General features: G+C 48.6%; 2 protein-coding genes across 2 annotated transcripts in view; both read left to right on the top strand.

Moving 5' to 3' along the window:
* Window positions 1–2,341, top strand: part of Synpo (synaptopodin) — a 54,216-nt gene extending 51,875 nt beyond the window's left edge. The window contains 1 exon segment of the mRNA XM_015486303.2: window positions 1–2,341. This exon segment is cut by the window's left edge and continues 25 nt beyond it. Within this exon segment, the coding sequence (XP_015341789.2) occupies window positions 1–307 (307 nt within the window). The 3' untranslated portion in view covers window positions 308–2,341.
* A 3,412-nt stretch (window positions 2,342–5,753) lies between these two features.
* On the top strand, window positions 5,754–16,357 carry Myoz3 (myozenin 3). Its single transcript, XM_015486329.2, has 6 exons — window positions 5,754–5,814; window positions 10,898–11,052; window positions 11,951–12,004; window positions 12,147–12,273; window positions 12,645–12,807; window positions 15,644–16,357. Exons 1-6 carry the CDS (start codon window positions 5,754–5,756, stop codon window positions 15,810–15,812), a joined length of 729 nt encoding a protein of 242 aa, XP_015341815.1. The 3' UTR covers window positions 15,813–16,357.
* Window positions 16,358–19,065: the final 2,708 nt, after the last annotated feature.

The raw sequence follows: 19,065 nt of genomic DNA on the forward strand, positions 1-19,065 counted from the left end.
AGCGGAGATACTGAACGCTCGCTCCAACCCAGGGGTAGCGAGGGGGGCGGCGTTCACGCCCATTCCGCCGAGCCCCTTGCTGGCCGGGCCCCCGTCCTGCGCCAGTCCCCGGAGCCCAGTGCCTGCACCGCCTAGGCCCTTTCCCTACCGCCGCTCGCCCACGGACTCCGACGTGTCCCTTGATTCCGAGGACTCTGGGGTTAAATCGCCTGGCATCCTCGGCTACAACATCTGTCCCCGAGGATGGAACGGTAGCCTGAGGCTCAAACGCGGCAGCCTCCCCACCGAGACCTCCTGCACCACCTAAAGCCCCACCCTGGGAGGGCCCAGCAGTAAGAGAAGTCATCAGTGTTGGGGAATCCCGGCACCACGACCCCAACGGATCTGGCCTCATTGAATAGCCCCAGAGCTAAGTGGTCAGAAAAGAGCGTTTTGGGCTTGAGAATGGAGTAGGTACCCAAGCTTGGGTTTTAATCCATGCTGTATCATTCAGTGGTATGACCCTGGGCTAGACCTTTCCTCCGTCTGACCCTCAGCTTTCTCATCTGTTTAATGCAGCTTTGGACAAGGCAGTCGCCAAACATCTAAATTTCCCCTTCTTTCAAACACACACACACACACACACACACACACACACACACACACGTGCCTTGGAGGGTTCAGTTGTGCATATGGACCCTTGGACTTGCTGCATTCCAGGGTTCCACACCCCTTCTTGGCTCTTTGCTCTCTGGAGCATATAAGGAGTATATTCATAAGAACCTAGGCTATGTCCCCAGTCCAGGCCCTGACTTGACCACCCAGCTCCCTGGCACTAAGTCCCAGGCAGGAGCAGCTGTTTTCCATCACTTCTGGGACAAGCTCTATTTTTACCCAATGACCTTTAGAGAGATCTCCCAAGCCAGCTCAAGATGCCTTACTAGTTCCTCTGGAGAAAAGGAGCAGGAAGATTCTTTCTGGGTCTTGTCACGCTACTTTCTCCATCCCAGGTCAGACTGTCCATGTCATCTCTTCTGCAGCCAGGACAATAATTTTCTTCAGTCTTGGGCCTCCAACCTGCCTGTCTTCTGGGTCTGTTCATGGCAGGTTCTGGTCTCAAAGCTGGGCTGAAGAGAGAAGAAGAAATAGAGTTACCCTCTGGCCTTACCTATTGCCCTCAGTTTGGAGCTGCCCATTTGGAAAGAGAGAGGCAAAAAATACCTTGTTATAGAAAGTATGCAAGCTGCGGCCAGGATGCACAAAGGAGAGTCTAACAAGAGATAGATTGTCTCAGATCACCTCCAAGGGCTCTCCGAGTCCTCAGATGCGTTACATGGTATTAGGAAGTGGGAAGGGTGGTTGTGACAGATGGGCTGAGCTTGAATTCAGGGGCAGATGAGCTTAGGTAGTAAGTGAAGGATTAGGCCAGAGTCAGCCTAGGTTCTGGCCACTTAGGAAGTGCCTCCCTCTTCAGTTTTAGGCCACAGCCCCAGTGTCCATATCATAACCAGAAGAGTGGGCACTGTCCCACCCAACTCTTTATCATTGCAGTCTGGCTCAGCTCATGCCTGGTCCCAGTGACCTTGAGGAGCCTAGCTACAGGCCCTAGCCATCCTTCTTAGTTCTGATTCTAGTCCCTAGGAGGGAACTGGAGAGGAATGTGGCTGTTCTGTAGTTTCCAGAGCTGAATGGTGGGGTCCTCTAGAAGTTCAGATGATCAGATTCAGAATACTTTGCCAGGATGCAGCAGGGTGGTAGCTGAAACTGGTTGAGGATCAAGTATATGTAGGAGAAAGAATATTAGGATGTTGCTAAAGGTGAGGAACAGTATGATTTGGGATTAAGGGTAGACTTACCCACCCAGCAGAGTAACATTAGTCATAGAATCTTCCATGTAAGGCTAGGGAAAGCAAGGGTCATGATGGAAGAGAATCAGGATTGGGATGGGGCACACTTTGGAATAAAGGAGTAATCCCAGAGGGTTCTTAAGGCCTGGGGACACAGGCCCTGTTGGTAGAAAGATGAGATGGGACTCCTCCTCATTTATTAAGTGACTACATTTACCAAAGCCTCCTACCTGCAGGGACCCTTGTAGCATAGGAAACCAGGGCTATGAGTACCTCCTCCTAGAGAAGAGAAACTGAGGCCTCTGGCTGATGCAGTGGCAAAGAGGAGCCATTTCTAACTGCATTTCTCCACAGAGCCAGCAGGAGGCAGCCTTGGGAAGCTGCAGTTCTTTCTCTGACTGTTCTCTCCTTACGATTGCCTTCTCCCTGACCCTCTCCTCTAACTGTTTAAGAGATTGCTTGTGTACTGCCTCTAACCTCCAGTAGAATTCAGCTAAATAAATGCTTCCTGCATTCTTCTGCCTCCTGTGTCATTTTTGGCTTAGCTAAAGCCCTTCCCTTCTCCCCAGATATGGCATAGTCCATGGGACACTGGGGGGGGGGGAATATCTGAGACACATGGACTGAGAACTTGGGGGTATGCAACCCTGAGGAGAGACGGTGAACAATGGAAAAACTTAGAACCATAGAAGTTGTGTTGTCCCTGGGTTGAAATCCTGGTTCCATCATTGACTAGTTAGGTGGCTCTGAGTGAGCCTACTCCAGCAGGTCTCAACTCCCCCTCTTTTTAAATTAAAAAAAAAAATTTGGTAGATTGCCTTTATTTATTTGTTTATTTTTATGTGGTGCTGAGGATCAATCCAGTGCCTCACACATGCTCAACAAGCACTCTGCCACTGAGCTACAGCCCCAGCCCTCAACTTCCCCATCTTTGTAATGAGAGAGTTAGATCAGATAATGTCTCAGGGTGATATTGCCCATGCCCTGACTCAATGTCACTGACACTGGAGTAGGCAGGGCCTACCTGGGTCAGGGTATTTTGGGGCTGCTTCCTTGTGGCAGGTCAGGGATCCAGGGCAGGAACAGGAGCCATTATGAGGAGTCACATCTGAGTCTGGACACTAGTGAGGCCAGGACCCAGACTTTCAGGAGTAGTCTTCTCCTATGTCTTTTGCCTAAAGAAGAAGATTGTGGCCCACTCGCAGGTGAGGGCAAGCCTTCCAGGTGGACATCACTTGCCTTTCCTCTCTAGACGCTCAGGCCCAGCAGACACTGAGCAGAGATGCCCAAGGGACAGGACCACAGCAGACTCCAGTCTTCCGTCCCTACCAGGTGTCAGAATTGTGCCCTGGGACAACTTCACCAAAACATAGGCATGGGTGTTCCTGTCCCTCCTGTGCCCACACTTTCCCAGGAGTGGTTTATATGCCTCTGACCCAGACACAACTTCAGATGGAACCTCTGAAGTTTACTTACTGCTTACAGTTGATTTCACCTTAGTACCCAACATCTCAAACTGAGTTCCTCCCAACAGAGCTGTCTCTGCCCCTGTCCCACCCTGCTTCTCCCATTCACTTTCAATCCCTCAACGAGACCTGTGGATTCTCCAAGTACCCTTGATGCCCCTTCCCTTCTCCATCCCCTCTGTCCCTGCCCAGGTTAGCCACCCCTGTCTCACCTTGCTCCCCTTGGTAGCCAGATATCTGTGGCAAATGCCAATCTGACCACTCCACTTCACCAGTGAGTTTCCTCAGCGGCCTTCATAACAGCTTCCTTCTGAGAAGCCTGCTGTGATCTCACGCCTGCCCACCAGTTGGGCCTCATCTCACACCATGGCCCCACGGCCCTGGCTCTGGTTCTACTCGCCAACCTCTTACCATCTTTACCAGTGCTGTGTCCTTCACCTGCACTGCCTTTACCCACCTCTGTCCCAGGAACTCTCACTCATCCTTCAAGGCCCAAGTCAAATGTCTCCCTTTGTGGAAAGCCTCCCCACCCTCCAGGTTGAGTTGGTGACAGGCTCCCCTGCTCCCCTGGGCTCTCCCAAAGACTTTCCCATGATGCATCACAAGGCTTGTGGCCTGAGAGAGCTCTTTGAGGACAGGGCCCTTGCTTATTATTTTCAGTTCACAGAGAGAGGCTTAGAGAATATGAGAAGGTGGAGGGAGAGAGCGAAGAGAGGAGGAAGGAAGGAGACAAAGGATAAGTCAAGCAAAAATATCAAGAAGAGTTCATTCATCCATCCACACATTCATTTATCCAACAGATATCTATTGAGCTCCTATCCAACACTGTTGTAGGCCTAAGAACATGACAGTTAACAAGTTGAAGTGAACAGCAGCTGATTCTCAGTATTTCCAGGTGACCTGGACATGTGCTCTTGTGCATGTGTACCCGTGGGTGCAAGCCCTTCTGTCTGCAAGGGCCTGCTGCCGGAGCACCTGTCTTCCCTAGGGCCTGGTGCTTTCTTTTAGCATCTGGCCCCGGCTCCTGTTGCAGCCCGAAATAAGGCTGTGACCCACGACAAGGCAAGAATGATTCTCGTCAGCTGAAGCCAGAGCTGGCTACAGGGCACACCCTGATCACTGACCGCTGACCGCCGACTGTGACAGACACTGACCACGCAACTCTCAGCTTCCCGACGGAGGTGTTAATCTTGAGGGTCGGATACTTCTTCCTGACCACTGTGGTTTCACCCTCTCAGGTACCAGGATCCTAAGGGAGCTGGGGGAGCTGTGGGGAGTGGGTGGAGGAGGCTAGGCAATTCCCAGAGGACCTCTTCCCCCAGCAGGGACAGGGCCCTGCAGAGGATCTGGGGAGTTTGGGGCCTCATGAAAGCCTGGATCCTGGTTGGGAGGAGGGGAACAAGTTCTAGGTTCTCTCCATTAAATGGGGAGGGGGCGACTAGGATTAAAGGTTGGGGATAGATGATGGATCTGCCCAGGACTTCAGGGTCATTAGGCAGCGGAGGGAAGTCGCTTCCTGTCTGTAAATAGGACCCCTTCCCAGCACCTGTCAATTCTGGTAAGGGGAGTGTTTATCCAGAAATAGATCTGGGGACTGTGGCATTCTAAAGATCAGAGTGGGGGCACTCTCTATCATCTCTTGATCACCCCAAATGTGTGTGGTCACACTCATGTTTACTTACAGTTTTAACTGTTCATGATACCCCGAAGCTCAGCATGGATCCCTATGATTAGCCCAACCCTCTTAAATCACATAGGGGGCAACCGAGGCACAGAGCTGGAGAGCTACTTGTTCACAGTTGCAGGTTGCTTAGCTCAGTGTCCACTGACTAACCCAGGGTCCTTGCAGGTATGTGTGTGGGGGACACAGACAGGGGCAAATTTTTTTCCTGAGGGAAGGAATATGGTAAGACCTGGAAACAAAGGAGAGGGGGACTGGGGTGGGTGGTCAGCCAGGGAGCCCAAGGGTGCTGCCTCCTTCTCTGGGAAAAAGTTCGGTAATCTGAGTTTGGGGCCTGCAAGGGTTCTCTGAGGCTCTGGGGCTTATTTTAATCACAAATGGTCTCTAAGATTCCTGGAAAGTACCATGAGATGAAAAAGGGGAGATAGAGGAAGAAGAAGAGGAGGGTCGAGGGAGAAGAGAACACTGTGGAAGTCAGTGCAGGGTGGGCAATGGGGGAGGACCCATGACGACTCTCAGTGCCTCCCTAGCAACATGGACCCCATTTGTCTGACCTCAGGCACCTCCCCTGTCCTCCCTGAGCCTCAATCTCCTCCCTTCTACAAAAAGACCTGAAAGGCCTTTTCAGCTCAGACATCTTTGCTATTGATTTTGGGGTGGGTCAAGACTGTTCAGGGCTGGGGCTGAGTGGACCGGGGAGTTGGAGGAAGCCTTGGGAGGGAGAGGTTCAGGGAGGAAGGGGACAGCCTGGCCTATTTGTGGGAGTGTCTCCTCCACAGGATGATCCCCAGGGAGCAGAAGGAGCCAGTGATGGCTGTCATGGGGGACCTTGCTGGACCAGGTAAGATGGGCCCAGTCCTATGCTTTCCTCAAACTCCTCTCTTGGTCCCAGATTGTGGTCACTCAGGCCTGCTGGCCCCAGGCTAGCAAGCAGGTGTGAGTTCCAGAGCCCTGAGGGAGTGCCTGTGGAATCTGCCACCTGGGCGCAGGCATTTCCTGAGGCTTTGAAGGGGCCCTGCCCTTATGTCCACAGGCCAGGCCCCATAGTGGGTTCTGACCCCAAGATGACCCTGGCCTTGGTCCCAGCTAAGGCCTTCCTTGAGGGCTCTGGTCCCAGATCAACTGTAGCCACAAGTTCTGGCCTACTTGTTCCTGCTAATGGTACCTACAGGCCTCTCGTGGGCCTCAGGATGACCCAGGCGGCCCAGCCCAGGGCTCAACACTAGTGGTGGGGGAATAGCATGGCAGGAGAGCCACAGCAGGCCACTCCCTCAAACTCAAACCATTTTACTTCAAAGCTGGCTCATCCAAAGAATAAATCATCTAAAACCATGCTTATCAACCTTGTAAGACCTCTTCATGAACTTCTGGAATAATTTTGAAGTCTGCTTGTTTGGTCTACATTAGAGCATTTCAAATATTTAAAAAATGAATTCAACTCAGGGGGGACCCTCAAGCTTTAGTGTGAGTCATAGTTGTTTCATGTTTTTCATTAAAAATAAAGATTCACAACATCTACCCCCAAGGTCTCTGATTTCATAGACCTTGCGGGGGGGGGGGGCATACATTTGCCTTTTGGACAAGTGTTCAGGTGACTTCAAAGCTGGTGACAGTGAGCTCGCTCTGAGAAATGCTTGTCCAAGGTCCCCTGTGCAGTTGGCCTCTGTCAGTCCTAAGAAGCAGTCAATCAAGTTGTGTGGCTTTATATGCAAACTTTTAACCTAGCTAGTTTGTGTGTTCTTGCCTCTTATTGTTGGTGTTGTGTTTCTTTTAGCCCCCCTGCCCCCTGATTTTGTGTGTTGAAATATGCAAACATTGTGAGATACTCATACTTCAGTTGGAAGAGTCGGGCAGTACCTTCTCATTTCTGTAGTCTGAGTAATTAATTAGAGTCCTCTAAACATCGACACACATCATTTATGCCACACTTGAAATATATAACTAGTTGAGAATTGCTAAGCCACTAATTAAAGAAGATTTTGAAATGAAAGAAAAATAGGAAAGAAAAAGAAATCTCACTCTCTCACCACTTAAAAAGTCATTTTAAAATAGTAATAATAAAAACACCATCCTTATTGGATGGTTACTGGGTCAGTGTGCTAGGAGATTTGAATCTTGTTATTTGAGCCCCAAAACAATTCTACAAGTTAGATATTATTATTCCCATTCTGCAGATGAAAAAAATTTTGACTCAAGGAGTGAGGTTTCTGCACACCTCTGGGTAACAGAGCTGAAATTTGACTTGCACTTTCTGTCTCCAGAATTGCTTCTTCTATGTGGTTATGCAAAGAATACATCTTTTTCTTTTTCTTTTTCTTTTTTTCACACCAGGGACTGAACCCAGGGGTGCTTAGCCACTGAGCCACATCCCCAGCCCTTTTTATTTTTTATTTTTTTATTTTGAGACAGGCGCTCACTGAGTTGCTTAGGGCCTTTCTAAGTTGCTGAGGCTGGCTTTGAACTTGCAATCCTTCTGCCTCAGCCTCCCGAGTTGCTGAGATTACAGGCATGCGCCACCATATCTGGCAGAATACATCCATTTTTAAAACTATTCAGACAAAACACCATGAATGACTTTGACAGTGAAAGTTCTTCATAATGGAACTATCTGTAGATGATCACTGTTATCATTTTTGTGTAAGTTCTTATGTCTACATATGATTTGTTTATATAGATGCACATACACATAGGCTAAATACTGTGTGCTGTGTTCTTCGGCTACTTCCTTTTTTCACTTAGCAACATACCACGGACTCCTTTGCACACTACCATGATTTATCTTACTGCCTCCCTCCCCTCAGTTTCCCTGTGCGTGGACATGTCATTTATATTTAATCAACCTTTAATGGTGGTCATGAGGGTGGAATCCTTAGGAGTAGAGCCCAGGAGTCTTGTGCAGGTAAACTGCAGCACCTGGGTGGCCCTCATTGCTGCTGGCAGCTACATCCCTCTCCCCAGCCTGGACACCCCTCCAGATGACTTACTCTCTCAGGTGACTTTGGCAACCCAAAGCCTCCAGTACCTCTTCCCCCACTTTCACTCTCAACTAGTGACCTTGCTACTATAGTTTTCGCTGAGAAAACTATAGTAGCTCAAAGAAAACATGGGCAAGCCCCCTTTGCCACATCTGTGCACTGGCTTGCATCTGTTCTCAATCCTTCTTTGCCTGAGAGGGTGATGAACGCTCTTCACACCTGTCTGGTGCCAGCCCTTCTAGCTGGACAGGACACCCTGCTCTGCCCCTTCTCAGGCTCAAGGACATTCCTCCAGCAGTTCTCCCTTGTGCATTATCAGATGGTCCCCACTGCTAACACTCAGGCCATTATCTCCCCGTTACAAACAAGCCCCCTGGATCCCATGCTGCCTGCTGCCACAGGCCTTGAAAGCACAGCTTCTGCAAGCCGTTATCGATGCTTTCCTTCCCATTCTGTCTTTTTAACACATCATATGCCAGTTTCCAAACACACACGTAAGTAGAGGGTGCCACCCTTTATTCCTGGATCCCCAAGCAAATACCAAAGAGCACTTCATGACATCCCCTAAATTCTTCAGCATCCATGAAAATAAGAAAAAAGACATTTCCTTACATGCCACTAAAAAAATATTAGCACATTCAGCAAAATTAGCAGTAATGATTTAACAACATCTACTAGCCAATCTCATATTCAGCTTTCTCAGTTTTCTAGTTTATTTTAATCAGGATCTAAACAAGGGTCATAGTTTTTATTTGGTTGCCATGCCTCTTAAATCTCTTTTAATCTAAAACAACCCGCCCCCTTTTCCCCATGTCATTGACTTGTTTGAAGAAAACAGGCCAGTTGCCCTGTATGTAGAATGTTCCAAGTCCTGGCTGTGCCCACCGCTCCCCTGTGGGATGTGTAAGCTTGTTCTCTGTCCATTTTCTCTTGAATCCTCTCCAATCAGACTTTCACACCCAAATGCTCCATAGAAACAGTGTTAGTGAAGATTACCAGGGACTCTATGTTACTAAATACAAGAGTCAATTTTCAGCAACACTTGACCTCTTGGTCACTTTGTTATCCCAGAAATCTTCCAGCATTTAGTTTCCAGGACACCATCCTCTTTAGATGTTTTTTTTTTTTTTTTTTTCTCCCTTACCAGCTAACTGTTCCTTTCCAGGCTCCAGGGCTGGTTCCTCTCATCTAAATGTTGGAAACCTCAGGGCTCAGTCTTGGCTCTCTTTATCTTTTCTCATTTCTTCCTGATCTTTTTCAGCTTCCCGGTTTAAAATATCATTTTATAGAGCTGGCACATGAGCCTGTGTAATTCCGATTTTATTTTAATAAGTTAGCTAATTCATTAATTTTCTTCTGGCTGGGATTTGAACCCAGGGCCTTGTACATGCTAGGTAAATGTTCTACCACTGAGCCCTGTATCTGACTTCAGTTGGACAACATTGGCCATGCTGGTGACATACCTTCTGCTCTCCTGTCACTCTGTCCACCAAAAAGCTTTTCTCCTTAGTCAAATGTAAAAGTTTGCATTTTGTTGGCAGGGAAAGCACAGATTTTGGGGATGGATCCCACACTACTAAGGACAGTCATCAGCCAGATGACAAATCCTAACCATGAGAAGGGAAAGAAATGTAATGTTCTGCATTGAAAAACAACGGCAACAAAATACCATTTGTAAGCTCACGAGTCTCTAATTTTTTAAAATCTGCAGGTCAGTTTTCTTTCATGAACATCAGAGTCACATGCCCTACTCAGTATTTCCACTTGAATGTCTGCAAGGCTCCTCAAACTGAATTTTGAACACAATTGGGAGTTTAAATATAGACTAGATATATTAGAAAAAAAAAACCAAAATATGTTCATTTGGAAAAGTGATGTCTCTTTAATTGATAAAAACAAGTTACAAAGCATGTTTGCTATGATTTCACTAAAAACTCACATATGAATATGTAGTTATTAAAAGACTTGAAGCTGGGTGTGGTGATGTACACCTACAATCCAGCAGCTTGGGAGACTGAGGCAGATGGATCACAAGTTCAAGTCCAGCCTCAGCAAAAGCAAGGCCCTAAGCAACTCAGTGAGACCCTGTCTCTAAAAAAAAAAAAAAAAGGAAAGAAAAAAAAAAAACAAACAAGGACATGAAATGTCATACACTGCAGTGTTAATACTGGCAATCTTTGAGTGACAGATAATGATATTTATTTTTCTTGTTTTTTACTTATACCTAAATTTTCTAACTTTAAAAATGCACATTTATGTTTTTATAATAATAAGAGACTATTTAAAACTTAAAAAGAGAGCTGGACATGGTAGCACATGCCCTAGGAGGCTGAAGCAGGAAGATCACAAGTTCAAGGTCAGCCTGGGCAACAATATGAAGCCCCATCTCTTAAAAAATAAAAATTAAGGGTCTGGGGATACAGCTCAGTTGGTAAAGTGCTTGCCTTGCATGTACAAGGCCCTGGGTTCAATCCCCAGCACCACAAATAATAATAATAAAAAAATTTAAAAGACAGATGTCTAAAATCAGACTTCTGGTGTTTCTCTTCCCTCATCCTTTTCCATCTCACTGAGCCCCTTCTGCCCACTCAGGTCAGAAATCTTGCAGTTAACTCTCCTCTCACAACCCGCACCTTTTATTTAAAAAGTTTAGAATCTGACCATTTCTCACACCTTCACCACGGTGGGCAAGAACCTGCCTGAGAGATTTATGACATAGGTACAAATGGCGAAAGAACAGAGTATCGTGCTCAAATAATTCAGCTCTGAGCAGGGCAAACCATCAGGTAGGCAAGGAGTCCAGAACGCGGTGACTCCCAGCGTCATCCAGTGTGAGTGGAGCAGCCATTCTGGTACATAGCATATGATGCTGTGACAGGTGCCTTAAGGCAGTGGCCAGGAGTGCCTTGGGGGTTGGGTAGTAAGAGCTCGCTCTGGCCTCTCTCGCAGTCCCTTTGCTGGACCTGGGGAAGAAGCTGAGCGTGCCCCAGGACCTGATGATAGAGGAGCTGTCGCTTCGCAACAACCCAGGATCCCTCCTCTTCCAGAAGAGGCAGCGCAGGGTGCAAAGGTTCACCTTCGAGCTTGAGGAGAGTCAGCGGGCGGTGAGTAGGTCTCCATTGTGCTCATGGAGAAACTGAGGCCAGACAGAGAGTCTGGCCAAGGACCTCTGGGTCCTTGCAGCTGGGGAGACTGGGGTGCCCCCATCCGACTGAGCCCCTGCTTTGCTGTGTGATCCTTGAAAAGGGTTCTCCCTGCAGGCATCTCTCCCAGAGACAAATCACAAAGTGAATCGGGAGGATGAGCTGTGAGTCCTGGGTGTACAGAAACTGATAAAGAACAGCCAGCCATGTGCTCTGGGCTAAATTTGCAGTGGGCAGGAGTTAGTTCAGACTTCGGCTTGATCTAAGATGGAAAATGCATGATGCTTTTTAAAATTTTGTCTTTCTACTTGAAGAAGAAAAAGGTCATGGAACAATCTGCTGGCAGAAAAGGAGGGTGGGAATGGTTTATTCCTAGGCTTGGAAAAGGCTGCAGACAGTTTCAGGTACTTCTAGTGAAAACAGAAGTATTTTATCCATACTCCACTCCATTTCTGAGCCACTCAAGAGGCAACCGAGAGGGAACGATGTGACGGGAACAATAAGAATGCCAAAACACCTACCTCTGCCGTGCACCAGACAGTGCTAGCCAAGCGCTTTCCAGTTTATCCTTGCATGGAGTGCTCGGAGGTAGATACCATCATCATGGTGATGCCCACTTGAAAGAGAAGAGAACTGGGGCTCAGGGAAGTATCTTGTTGAGACTCCATGACAAGTGCAGGGAACAGCGAGCGTTCTTCTGTTCCAGGCACTGAGCCTAGTGTTGTAACCATCCATCCTTCTAACATGCCCTGGAGATGAATGCGAGGGTTCTTGCCCTTTCCCTCTCTCTCTCTCTCTCTTGGGTGGAGGAGAACCCTGGCACCGTGCCCCCTGAGGGTTTATCCCCCTACCCCCACAGATCCTGGCCGGAAGCGCCAAGAGGAGAGTAACTGGAACCGCGGAGGCGGGAATGGTGAGCGCGGAGGCGGGAATGGTGAGCGCGGAGGGAGACCCTCGGGAGGGGCAGCTGCGGAAAGGGGCGGGGCAGCTGCGGAAAGGGGCGGGGCAGCTGTCTGTGGCTGTCTGAGCCTCTGAGCGCCCTGCCCTGTGCCCAGGTTGCCAATGGCCCCGAGGGGCCGAACTACCGCTCCGAGCTCCACGTCTTCCCGGCTTCGCCCGGGGGTCCCGAGGACTCCCACCCAGCAGCGGCGTCGGCCCATAGCCCAAGCGCTCTGGCGCCAGGTGAGTGGCCGCTTTGAGTCCTGGCCACCAGGGCTGAAACGCAGGGAGCGACCGCGCCCCCAACACCCCAGATCAGAACACAAGCCCAGAGAGTGGCAGCAGTGCGCCCAAGGTTACACAGCGAGTCAGAATCCGATCCCAAACTAGAAGAACCCTAGGTTCACTTGCTCAGGTCCTCTTCATTTCCTGGGATGAGGGAGGGTCCCCTTTGCTGGAGCAACTGCGACATTCCTTTTTCCACTCCTCCTAACTCCAGCCTTGCGCCCCCAACCTTGTCAGCTGGGTGGGGATGGGAGTGGGGCGGCGGAGACACAGCCCACGCGCCCGCTTCTTCACTTCCCGCGGGGCACCCACAGCTGCTTCTCCCGCAGGCTACGCGGAGCCCCTGAAAGGCGTGCCGCCTGAGAAGTTCAACCACACCGCCATCCCCAAGGGCTACCGCTGCCCGTGGCAGGAGTTCATCAGCTACCGGGACTACCTGAGCGATGGCCCAAGTTATACCCCCAGCCTGCGAGACTATCGGAATTTCAACAAGTAAGGCCAGGCCGGGCGGCGCGGGCAGTTTGGGGAGAGCCCAGGACGTACAGGGTACCATAGCAGTAGCCCGAATTTCCTAGCCTTTCCACATCCTAGTTCTAGTGCCAGCACTTCATATGTACTTATTGAGGTCTTGCTAGAACAGTGCCTCAGCACCTAGTAGGTGCTTCATAAACGTAGGACGAATGAATGGTGAACGTGCCCCAGTCTTGTTGTATTCCCACAAGATGAGGTGGCTGTGCCTTGATTTCCTCCGTTCGGCCAATGAAGAGACCGAGGTTCAGGAACGACCTGCCCAAAGTCTCAGAACAAGGAGGAAGCAACAGGACTGGGATTCAAGCCTGGGTTTGTGTAACTCCAGAGCTGGTGTCTTGTTCTCCTCACTGCTGTGGGCCACTCTATGATGGACATCCAGTTCTGCCCTGGAGAGCCCCAGATCTCCCCATCCCAAGGCCAACCCAGCCTCTCTTTACTTGCATCAATGATGTATGTGGAAGAGACCTCCAAGGTGGCCGTGAGGCTGCCCAAAGCTGGGAGTGGGGCCAGAGGTCAGGGCCACAAAGGAGTGTCATATATTGGGTTTAGGGCATAAGTTCTCCATGTGGGTTTAAATGCAGACTCCAGGTCTGGCTGTGTGACCTTGGGTAAGCAATTTAACCTCTCTGAGTCTCCATTGCCCCACCTGTACCTACTTCACAGCATTGCCATGAGGATGACATGAGAAGCCACAGGCAAAGTTCTGGCAAGTAATAAGTTCTCAATAAACGTTAGCTACAGGTACTACTACTACTGTTACTGCAGGCTGAAATGATGGTTGGAAGAGCTAAAAAGGGAGAACTTCAATAGTATTTTGCCCTGGGGATCCAAAAACAGACCATAGGACTCAAGACTGGAGTTTGACTTGGAGGCGGGCCTTGGATTGGGGGTGCATTTCAGTTGCAGTTGGCTTCCTCAGTCTGCATCTATTTTTGAACATACTCCTTTGGCTTAGGCTATATTAAGTGAGGAAAAGAAGTGTCCACAGAGAGGAGGCCACAGTCCAGCTCTTCTGGCACCTCCTCAGACCACACGTGGAGACTGTGTCTGTCTGATAGAGACAGATGGGTGCACTCCAGGGCCTGGCTAGGACATTTTGAGGCACTTTTAGGGAGGACTGAAGGATGGGTATGGGGGGTGATCAGCCTTGAGAAGAGATGGCTCAGGAGAAAGGTGACTACCCTCGGACGGTCGAATACCCAGGGAGGCCCTGATGGGAAGAATCAGGCCCAACAGGCGCTGTGTGAGCCACGAGCCATTGGCAGACATTCTGACTTCCCTGCCAGCCAGGGCAGCCCTGTCCTCCTCCTGGGCCCTCAGATCCTGCCTGCCCTGCTATTTAAAACCCGACGCAGACGTTCAGTGCTGGCAGCCAGCTTCCAGGCTGGCTGGCTCTGGGCACATCTCCTACCCATCTCAGGCCTCTGATTGACAGGCGGAGGCACATTCCCACCAGCAGGGGGAAGGCCTTAGGGAGTCCTGGGCCCAGACCTCATCTGAGACAGAAGGAGGAACTGAGGCATAGAGAGGAGGGACAGCGGTATTGGGGGCCCAGTGGGGCTCAGAATGCTGGGCTCTGGGCTTCCAGTCAAGGCCCTGGCTGTGAGGCCTGCTTGGCTTGGACACTGCCCAGCCTGTTCCCGCTGGGCCTGACTGTGCTGCCAAAGCTGGGGTGGTCCAGGCAGCAGTGCTTTCCTGCCAGGATCCCAGGCTCTGGCCCATGGTGTGTCTTTCCACCCCTCTTCCCACTGGCCCCTGCTGCAGGCAAACACCACACCAGCAGTGCTTTATGTTTTCCTTAAAATTAAAACATTGTTTTAAAAATCACACACATATATTCTCTTAGAGAAAAAAAAATAGGCAACTTCAAATAAAAGCAGGGCCCTTTGTTTACTGTCCCCCAGGTCCCTTTCCCAGGGCCCTTTCTAAAGGTAGCCCTGTTGTCCGGTTGGCCTGTGTGTTTTTGGAACACATTGTTAAGGCCCTTGCATACTATAGAGCTTGTGGCCTTGGTTTGTGAGTATGCAAGTGTTTTGATACTTTGTGTTTTATTCTGTAACTGGCTTTTTTCATCCAACATTATGCTTTTGTAATCTATCACACTGATACCTATAGATCTAGTTCTTTCCTTTTAAGCTGCAAAAATTCTGTCCTATGACACACAATTTCTGTTTTGTCCGCTCCTCTGCCAGGGGACATCTGAGTTGCTTCTGGTTGTCACTAAGGCACCATTCATGTCTGCTTCCTTGTGCTTACCTGCATGAGCCTCTCTGAGCTCCACGCTTAGAGATGGAGTTGCTGAGTGACAGAGTTGACATAAATTCAAGGTTCAGAAGATCCCACTGAATTGTTCTCCAAGGTAGCAGCACCAATTTGTGCTCCAACCACCCGACTACGAGTGAAACTGCCCCTACCCCCTCATCAATGTTGCCTCATTATCAAGTTATTTCCTTTTGCCAGTCTTTTGGGGGAGAAATGGTAAATCTCTGAGGTGATTTGCATTTCCCTGATTCTTGCTGCTCTTTTGGAGCCTTCCTTCTCTCTCCAGTTTGTGGGTATTTTGTTCTAAGTTGAGGTAACAAGAGGAAGGAAAATCTCTTACTCCTTCCCCACTAGGGGCAGACTTGGGAGAAGGAAGAACTGGAGAAACCTGTTAACCATAGTGAAAAATCTTTGCTGTATACAAGGGAAAACTGAGGCCCAGAGAGAGGCAGGTAGGGGCCACATGTGACCTGAATGTCAGCCTTCTGCCATCCCTGCTCCACACAGCCCACCTTTCCTGTTGCTCTTTTCCCAGGACCCCAGTGCCATTTGGAGGACCCCTCATGGGGGAGACCATTCCCAGGGCAGGCACCCCTTTTGTCTCGGAGCCCTTCAGTGGCTTGGAACTCCTCCGCCTCAGACCCAGCTTCAACAGGGTGGCTCAGGGCTGGGTCCGCAACCTCCCAGAATCCGAGGAGCTGTAGTCCCAGGCTGAAGCTTCAATTCCTCAGTCTCCAGGCTCAGGTAGTATCTGAAGCCAAGACTCGTGGACAGCACTTCACAGTTTATGAAGAGCCTTCACACACAAACCATTATTGCAAATGGCCTCAAAGGTCACAAAGTTCAATAGTCCCCAAATGCAGATGTGCTTCAAAATCACCTGGGGACCTTGGTCCTAACACAGATTTCTGGCCTGCCCTAGACCTGTAGCATCAGGATTTCGTGAGTGGAGAATTTCTGTCAGTAACCAATACTCCAGGTGATTCCTGTGTGACGGGGGCACAGTTAGTGTCTTTAGGAATCCACACCCACGCAGCTTACACTCCGTTCCCTGATGGTGGTGCACTCACTAGCAGCCCATCTACCTGAGGATATCTCTGATAATTAGAAAGTTTTCCCTTTTACTGAGTTGCAGTTGGTCTTCATCTGTGCATGCTCTAAGTGTTTACTAAGTACCTACTATGTGCCAGACAGTGTGCCAGGCCCAGGCCTTCAGGAGGAAAAGATGGTGGAGAGGGCCGATTTGCGAAGGAGTAAATCACCTTAGTTTTCCCTACAGCTCATCGACAATGGAGGAACCGGGTGTCGTGGAGCAGGGGAAGGGTCCCCAAACCTGGTGGTGGGGTGGGATTCCAGAAGTTTCCCAGAGGATTTGAGTGGGGTCTTGCAGAAGGAAGGCGAATTCATTAAGGAAAGAGGTGCGATGGGAGGGCTTTCCTGACAAGTGGATTGGCACGTGCAGAGGTGGGTGTGGCATTGAGCATAGATGCAGGTTGTTCTGGGGAAGAGAGAGGTTATATTAGGGGTCAGTGAGGTCCAGAAGTGGGGTTTTAAGAAATGGGGAGGTTTTAGCAATGGATTTCACTGGTTGCTGTGGGGGACACATTGAAGAGGAGCAGTGCTGAGAACCAGGGAGTCTGCAAGGGGTGAGGCCTGGATAGAGGTGTGGCCATGGAGATCCAAAGGAGAGGTTGCCCTACTGGGCACTTTACAAGAGAGGTGTGGAATGAAGTTCTTATAAGGACTCCCTTCCACCCTCCATCTGAGTAGGTCCCTTAGTTCTAGGGAGGAGGATGGTGGTGGTAGTGCTTTTTATTGAGTGTCTAGTACTTGGGCTGGGTTCTTGACACACCTGGTTCCTAATTCTCAATATAGCCTGAGAGAAAGGTATTTTTGTTCTCAATTTACAGATGTGAATGTTCAAGCTGAAAAGAGGGAAATGTCTTAGCCGGGGGCAGAGTCAAAATGGGAAACTGTTTTACTCTTTTTACTATATTGGGTGGCCAAGCCAATGCCCATTCACTCTGGACGCACTGATTGTGGTGCCTTGCCTTGGAGCTCACAGGTTGAGTGGAGGCTGGGCCACCTGATGGGATGGGATGGGGTCTGATTCTGCCATTGCAAGCCTTGTGAACTTGGGCCAGTCATTTCACACCTGAGACTGTGTTTCTCTGTCTGTAAGATGAGTATAGAAACTCCTTCAGGGGGTGCAGGTCACAGTCATGAGGGTTCAGTCATTGTTAGGTTTCTTGCAATGGGTGTAGCTTGAGAAGTCAGCTGCCAGGATGGCATTGGGGTCAGAAAAGCTGCCACCTGAAGGAAACCCTCCCATCACTGCAGGGGTCCCTTTGGATGGGAATTCCTTTTCTCTAACGCCAGGCCTGATGGGAGAGTGGTTGCATTTTCCTTTTGGTCTGGAGTTTTGTTCCTTTCCTGGATCCCAAAGGGCCAGCAGACTCTTAGGATTGTTTGCAATGGTGTGTTCTCTAGGATTTAAGGGCCATTGTTTAAAGCTAGGCTTTATGAGTGTAAGACCAAGCATCAAAGTGTCAGGCAAGTAGAAGAGGGGACATGGATTGCCTTGGGTTGTTTCTACCGTGCTCTGGAGGGTAACTACCACTGCCAGGCACAGAAGAGACTGGGGGAGACTCCTGCAGTCAAAAGTGGATCCTCATTCCCTTCCTCTGATCATGTGAATTGCTGATGTTAAAAAAAGGCTTACTGTAAAAAATAAAAGTAAAATGTGAAAGTATCTGCCCAACACAGTTGCTCTCAGGTACATTCATTCCTCTTCCCACCCTTCTGCATTCGTTTCTGTTCCTGTGTACTAGAGACAACCACTTGAAAGTTTGGTCCTTTTAGAATTATAAATTTCTGTGAATTTGTACCCATGTATAGGTATATGGCTATATCTTTGTTTTAATGGACTATTACTCTTCATTCAGCAAGTAAAATTTAGATCCTGAAAAATCAGGTAATTAACCTTTCATATAATCTGGGAAAGTAACCTTCAAATGAAACTATTTTGCCTCTTTTTGTTCTTTATATAAAATGAAAAAGGGCCAAAATGAGCCCAAACACTGAGAAACCTGACATTAGACATGGCAGAGAATGAACATCAAACTACTATTACATGCAGCCACATGGATGTATCTCAGAAATATAAGGTAAGAGACGGCAAATACATGTTTATGAGTACACGGAAATGTTTAACATAAAAGAATAGTGGTAATTGGAAGGAAGGATTTACAAATGTGAACAGACTCATAAATGCCTCTGGGATAACTTGAAGTTTTCTACTTCTAGACCTGGGTGATTATCACATAAATGTTCACTTTAAAATATTTAATTTTACACCGATTTTATGCATTTTCCTGTGCTTATTTTACCAATAATGCCTTTCAAAAAAGTTAATGAACAGATTAATAGCAGATTAGACATACGTGAGGAAATAGGGAACTAAAAGTACCTACAAAGCATCACACAGATGAAAAAATGGAAAATATGAAATAGTTTAGAAGACATGGAGAATATGAAAATGCTCATAATAGCAATGTTTTCCAACATAATAGAAAATCATCTTGAAGAAGTGTGATGGTTAATCTTGGTTGTCACTTCTGAGTGTTTCTATGAGAGGGTTTCCAGAGAAGACTGAAGTGTGGGTCAGTGAACCAACTAGGGGAGACCCACCCAGAGTGTGGCGGAACATCCAACAGGCTGGGAGCCTGCGTGGAATTGAAAATGCAGAAGGGGAAACTTGTTTCCTGCTCTGATGCATGGTCATCTGTAAGTACACATTTTAGATAAAAGGGACATAGGATTGGCTTTAAGTAAGGGGGATTACATAAATTTCATTTGTTTCCTTTTTAAAAAATATTTAGTTGTAGTTGGGACACAATACCTTTTTTATTTATATGTGGTAAGAATCGAACCCAGGGCCTTGCACGTGCTAGGCAA

The sequence above is a fragment of the Marmota marmota genome, unplaced genomic scaffold (genome assembly GCF_001458135.2).
Source record: "Marmota marmota marmota unplaced genomic scaffold, marMar, whole genome shotgun sequence".
Lineage (NCBI taxonomy): Eukaryota > Metazoa > Chordata > Mammalia > Rodentia > Sciuridae > Marmota > Marmota marmota.

Excerpts from the sequence above, each read along its gene's own strand:
- Myoz3 (XM_015486329.2), top strand. The coding sequence starts at position 5,754 with ATGATCCCCAGGGAGCAGAAGGAGCCAGTGATGGCTGTCATGGGGGAC. Across the intron at positions 12,274-12,644 it reads CCCAAGCGCTCTGGCGCCAG|GCTACGCGGAGCCCCTGAAA; the intron begins GTGAGTGGCCGC and ends CTTCTCCCGCAG. Across the intron at positions 12,808-15,643 it reads GACTATCGGAATTTCAACAA|GACCCCAGTGCCATTTGGAG; the intron begins GTAAGGCCAGGC and ends CTCTTTTCCCAG.